The 6,061-nt window shown below is 57.0% G+C and overlaps 1 protein-coding gene across 3 annotated transcripts in view; it reads left to right on the top strand.

Moving 5' to 3' along the window:
- The window catches only part of NGEF (neuronal guanine nucleotide exchange factor), a 100,331-nt gene that overhangs the window by 60,546 nt on the left and 33,724 nt on the right, over positions 1-6,061 (top strand). For 2 of the 3 annotated variants that reach the window (XM_059393734.1, XM_059393735.1), the window contains one exon: positions 4,494-4,636. In XM_059393734.1, coding sequence (XP_059249717.1) covers positions 4,494-4,636 — 143 coding nt within the window. Of the gene's footprint in view, positions 1-3,491; positions 3,772-4,493; positions 4,637-6,061 lie in introns of those variants that run through there. The other variant, XM_059393736.1, reaches the window with a different exon arrangement.

Below are 6,061 nucleotides of genomic sequence, written 5' to 3'. Positions count from 1 at the left end.
GGGAGATTCTTGGTGGGGTGTTATGATCCTGCTATCATTTACATTCCCTTCTACCTCAGTCTCCTCCAGTTTATGGGGGGAGGGAGACATTAGGGCTTCAGGAACCGAGAGTTATTTGCCTCTGGAAATTTGTGCTATTGGTAAGGTAACCTCCCTGTTTAGGTCTCTAGGACATCTGTAGAGCGAGGGAGATTCCTGTTCTGCAGGATTGCGATCCCTGCAAATTAACTATTTATCGTTTTATGGCAGTCAGGGGTGCCTGAGGAATGCTACACATATGGAGGGGAGCGGGTGAAGAGGGGGTGCAAGGCGCCAGCTTTTGCTCTGTCCTCAGCCAGCCTCCTGCTCCCTCATCACAGCCTACTTACCAGCATACGCTTTAAAACTCTGGGTGATCTTGGGCTTGTCACTATAACCCTCTGGTTCAGTGGCTTTTTCTGTAAAGCAAAAGTGTTGGATGAGATAGTTTCTAAATTTCCTCTGGTTCTCCTTATTCTTCCTCAGAATAAAGTACTACTTTGTAGGGGCACCTGGGTGGCTCAGTGGTTTAAGCCTCTGCCTTCGGCTTGGGTCATGATCTCTGGGTCCTGGAATTGAGCCCCACATCGGGCTCTCTGCTCAGCGGGGAGCCTGCTTCTCCCTCTCTCTCTGCCTGCTTCTCTGCCTACTTGTGATCTCTTTGTGTCTATCAAATAAATAAATAAAAATCTTAAAAAAAAAAAAAAGTACTACTTTGTAAATCTAAATGCGGGCTCCTCAAAGCAGAGATTGCTACATAAATAAGAATCCCCTTTGTTTCCAATATTTCCAATATTTACCTATTATAACCCAAAGGAAGCAATAAAGAATGTTTAGGCCACATAATATAAAATAACTGAAATATTTTTCAAAATATACCATTAATGTCTTAGCAAATCGAATGGGGCACCTACCATGGGCTAATCAGGTATAAATATTTGAAATATTGATCTATCTGTTTTGTGAATGATCCTGAACAAATGTTGGTCAAATGGAGATTTTTAGTAATAGCCCAATAAGCATTAAATCTGACGGAGAGAAAATGTGCAGGATTTAGCTTAAAGTTATAGGCCTTTAGAAATCAGTGACTTTCTAAACCAATTTTATAATTAGAAGGATATTTTTAGCTTCTTTTTCAATTGGAAGGTTTTATTATGCTCATCTTAATATATGTAATTTCACTTGAGTATTTTCTGATTTAAACACACACACACACACAAACACAAATCTTCTCCCCTTGGTGAAGCAAAGTGTGAAAGTAACAGCTTCCAACTTAGTCTTACATCAAATGTAAGGGCTGGGGAAACCATCCAAAGAGGTAAGTCCTAGAGACTATCCACACAGTGCTCATCCTTGGGCCCTGATGAAAGATGAGCCCACCCTGGGGGGGCCCATGGCTTATTGTAAGGACGGAGAATTACGGTGCCAGATAATGCTGGTTATTCAAGGGAATGGGCTGGTGGGGACGCTACCTCCCATCCCACCGTGCCTTGACCTACAACCTGTCCTGCGGGAGTGAGGACTTAACCAGGGGAGCTGAGATCTAGCAGAGGGAACAGCAAAGCCCAGAGCCTGGGAAAGTACATGGTGAAACTAAAGCCCCAGAGGAGCCTGCAAAGGCAATAGCCCCGAGGAAACAGAAAAGGAGTGGCCTGCCGGTGAAGAGCCAGTCTGGTACAGTGCCAGGGGCCGGTGGTGATGGGACTGCCATGCAGGTTATTAAGCAGGAAAGGGACCAACACAGACCCATGATTTAGAAAAGGGGCAGAGAAAAAGATAGACTGGGGAGAGGTTCAAATGCAAGGGGTGGGGGGTACTTCTTTGAAGGACTTTAAGGATCCAGGGGGCTCAGTGAGGCCCTGAGCTGTGGGGTGACAGGAAGAAGGTTGAGGCTAGCTCTGGGGTTCTGCCTGGTTTCCTGCTTGGCTGCTGGGGGCAGCGGGGGACATGTGTGTGCCCTAGTGGAATGTGTAGGACACATCCCAGCAAATATGGCCAGAGAGCAGATGAAAATGTGGAGTTCAGGAAAGGGTTGTCTGGGCTCTGTGGAATGAGTCAAGGAAGGAAGGAGTTGGGCTTGGAAAATGACCAGGTGGTTGTCATGCAAATAATCTGAGGTCTTAGGAGCAAGACATCAGACCTGTCCATTGTGTCCCCGGAAGCGACCAAGGGCAAAGCAGCTGCTTTAGGGATTGGGATTCGATCGGAGCCACTTTTCCCAGAGTCAGAACTGGGGGAGGGTCCACAGGCGTTCTCCTGCTAGTGTCTGGGGAGGAGCGTTCCCTTCCAGGCAACAAGCCTCTCTCCTCCAGCTGCTTTTTTTCCTCCCACCCCAAACTCTCCCTTTTACCACAACCTCAGTGTTCAAGATGGCTGGCTAAGGAAGCCAAAAGAGCCAACCTACCACCCAATAACTAAAGCCCCTCCCTCCAGGAATATTTGCATCCCAAAAGGAAGAATTTAATTTAATTTAAATGCCCAGTGGATGGAAGGTGCCCAGCACTATTTAGAGGAGGATTTTCCACTTTGCTCTGAACTCCACTCCCCATGCCCTCTGCATCCTCAGGAACCCGCCCAGGCCTACCAAAGGTGGCCGCTGTCTCGGAGAGCCCATCTGCAGCAGCAGGCAGGCTGGCTTCAGACAAGGACACCAAGGACTAGGCCAGTCGTCCTGCTGGATGAAAATCCCTCTAGATTTCCCTGTCACACCGGATCACTCACATTCCACTCGACTCCAGTTACCCCTTTCTGCTGGTTTTGCGTATCCGGAAGTGGACTGAACTAGCTAACTCGAAGGTGCAGACGGCAAGGGTCAATGTGACCAGGCAGGGTAACCGGATGGACGTTTGGGGGCACTTTGTGTCTCCTCTTCTCGCTCCTCCAGGCCCAGCCCCGGCCACCAGGCCCTCAGGGTCTCCGAGGGCGACCAGACCCGCAGGGAAGAGGCCTCCAGCGGGCCCCTTCTCCATACTTTCTGTCAGGAGCAGGAGCGCAGGGTCTCTCTAAGACCCCAGTCTCTACCTCGGGCGCCTTTAGACAGCGGCACCTCTAGTGAGGACGCATTCCACCGAGGCGGGGGTCCCCCGGCCGGTGCCTATGGGGGCAGCAGAGGATGCGCTGCGTGGGCCGGGCGGAGGTTCGAGGCGTGTGGGGCAGGGGTCACGTGACCCGTACCTTCCAAGTTCGCGGTGCGAGCTGGTGGGTGTGGGGCGCCAGAGGACGAGGAGGGGGCGCGAGGTGAAGACGCAGGTCGCCGACCCTCACCCATCCCGCCTGCCCCTCTCCCAAGGCGGGGCGCGGCCGCGGCTGGGGAGGGAGGTCCGGTCTGCAGTTGGCGCCCGCGGGGCGCAGGTCGCGCCCAGTCTGGGCTCCCCCGCCCCGCCGCCGCCCGGCCTCGCCCCCGCCGCGCGCACACCCTTCCCGCCTCCCCCCGTTGCCGTGGCAACCCGGAGCCTCCAGGCGCGCGCCCGCCGGTCCGCCCGCCTGCGGGAGCGCTCGGCAGCGGTGGCGGCGGCGGCGAGAGCTCCGGCTCGAGCGGCGCGCGGTGCGACCCGGTTCTGGAGCCCACTCGTCGCCCGCGGCCCGGCTCCGAGCCCCCGGCACGGCCCGCGACCCGGCCCCAGCGCCCTCCCGGCCGCCGGCCCCCATGGAGCTGCTGGCCGCAGCTTTCAGTGCCGCCTGCGCCGTGGACCACGACAGCTCCACCTCGGAGAGCGACGCGCGCGACTCGGCGTCGGGACACCTGCCGGGCAGGTGAGGACGAGCGGCCGTCGCGGCCCCGCGCGCCGCCCCCGCGCGCCTCTGCGTCCCCCCTCCCGCACGGCGGGGGACACCGACCCCCGCGGCCTAGCGCCCGCCCCCGTCTCCGCGGGCCCCGCCGCCCCCCACTCCCACCGGGGCGCGGATCGTGCAGCCTCGGCGCCCGGGGGTCAGGGGAGCGCCCCGGCTCCGGTCGCCGACGCTGGGGTCCCCTGCCCCCGGGCTCCTCCCGCGCCCTCTCCTGAGGCACTCTGGGCGCGCGCTTTCCTCTCGGCGCCCCCTCCCTGCGCCGCGTAGTCCTGGGACGCGAGGATCGGAGCCCGTAGGGCGTCGGGGGCCGCGGGGTCGTGTGACAGCGAATGGCGCGGGCTGAGCAGCGCCGGCTGGGATCCCGACCGCCGGACCCGTCGAGGCGGCCGGCCGGCGCCGGGGAGCGGGCAGGGCGCGCCAAGTTTCCGACGCCTGCTCTGGAGCTCCGAAAACATGAAGGTTTGGGGCGGGCTGATGTGGGAATGAATCACCCGGTTGCGCTCTGGTGCGGTGACAGAAGGGGCCTGTGGGGCCCGCCTGGTTGGAAGGGGAGGCGGCCGTTCGGCCTGACCGTCCCGGGTAGGGTTTGGTTGGTCAGGGCCCCTTGTGCGGACGCCACTCGAGAGCTGGCCAAGGTGCGTCGTTGCTTAAAAATAACCAGCCTTGCCCCGCCTTCTTTCTGGCAGCGAGTCGTCCTCCACCCCGGGAAATGGGGCCACACCCGAGGAGTGCCCGGCGCTCGCCGACAGCCCCACCACGCTCACCGAGGCCCTGCAGACGATCCACCCCATTCCCGCTGACTCCTGGAGAAACCTCATCGAACAAATAGGTGGGTGTTCCTGGCGGCCCAGGCCCTCACTGGGGAAATGCGGGTTCCTGGTGGACTCTGAGGGGCCCCCAGCTCCCGGGATGTCCTTGCATTTCCATGAGCAAAGGTAGCTGATGTGGCTGAGGAAGGTTTTTTGACATATTTGGCTGTAAATGGTTCTATAGGCAAAACCGTCACATTTCACTAGTGCTGCATAACTGGGCTTCAGCAGATGGGGTTCTGTCCTGCTCTGCCAGGTCTACCTGTCCAGTCCTTTCCTAGGGAGGGGTCCTCTGTCCTTTGGCGGTTTTGCCAAAAAGGCCAGGAGTGAGGTGCTGCTGGACCTTGCAGGAGGGGGTGCTGCCTGAGCGCCCCCCTCTCCCCGGGAAGACCTGGAGAGACAGCAAAGTCTTGAGAATGGTTCGTGCAGAGACCCAGGCTCAGGAAGAGGCCTGGGGGACTTGGCACAGGGGAAGGAAGGGTAAAGCAGAGGGGAGGCCAGTGTCCAAGAGGCCCCTAAGTTAGGAAGGCAAGCTTAGTTTCATCTACTCTTCCAGGAACGGGGCCTGAGGTGTGGAGCCCAGCCTGTGTGTGCGCCCCTTCCGCACAACTGCAGCCAAAGAACTGTGTGAACACAGAAAGCAGATCGAGAAGGTGTCCCAAGAACCTAAGCACTTGGATTTAAAAATTAAAAATTGCTAATGATGACATCCAACTCGTTCCCATCATAGTCACCAGAGGTGGCCATGAATGGGTAACACGGGTTCCATTCTTTGGGAAATGGGACCGGCTGCTTAAAAAATCTTTTTTGTTCTTCAGTGTTTTCAGAGCAGCCGGTGGTATATTCATTGAATTAAAATTCTGGGTTTGGAAATTCCCTTCCCTGAATACATCACTGATGTCCTCTACCCTAGACGTTCAGGTGGACAGAAGTGTCTTGAGTGGAAGTGGAGCTTCTGTTGCCCCAGGGGATCTGGCCTTCGGAAGACTTCCGGGGCCAGCCCGTTCTTTCCTGGAAAGGTTTTTCCTAACTGAACCCCGAGGGGAGCTGAGCCCTTTGCACAGCTGAGTGGGCTGAGCACACAGCACTGTGCTAACTCCAGGAATTTCATTGGCATCAGGCTGGCTGGTGGTGGTGATGGTGGCAGATTTGCCCTTTATTTGCTGGGGGAACAGAGAGGGGCTGAGCTGAAGACAGAGACTCCTCAAAACCTTTCTGTCCCACCTGTCTGGCGCATCATCCTTTGTGGGGAGGAAAGCCACCTCTGCCGTGGCAGATGCTGAAAACCTTGACTTCCAACCTCTTGAAAGGGATCCTGTGAGGCTCACGTCGGTGTCGTAACTGGGAAGGCCGTGGAGTGTGGGTGGAGAGCTCCCTGCCTCCGAAGGTTCCCCTCTGCATTGGGCATGTGGAGACAGGGCTCCTGGAGGCGGCTGGTCTTGGTA

This window comes from Mustela nigripes, chromosome 3 (genome assembly GCF_022355385.1).
Source record: "Mustela nigripes isolate SB6536 chromosome 3, MUSNIG.SB6536, whole genome shotgun sequence".
NCBI classification, from domain to species: Eukaryota; Metazoa; Chordata; class Mammalia; order Carnivora; family Mustelidae; genus Mustela; species Mustela nigripes.
Note: the sequence above shows the minus strand (reverse complement) of the source record. Positions and strands in the feature narration are given on the sequence as shown.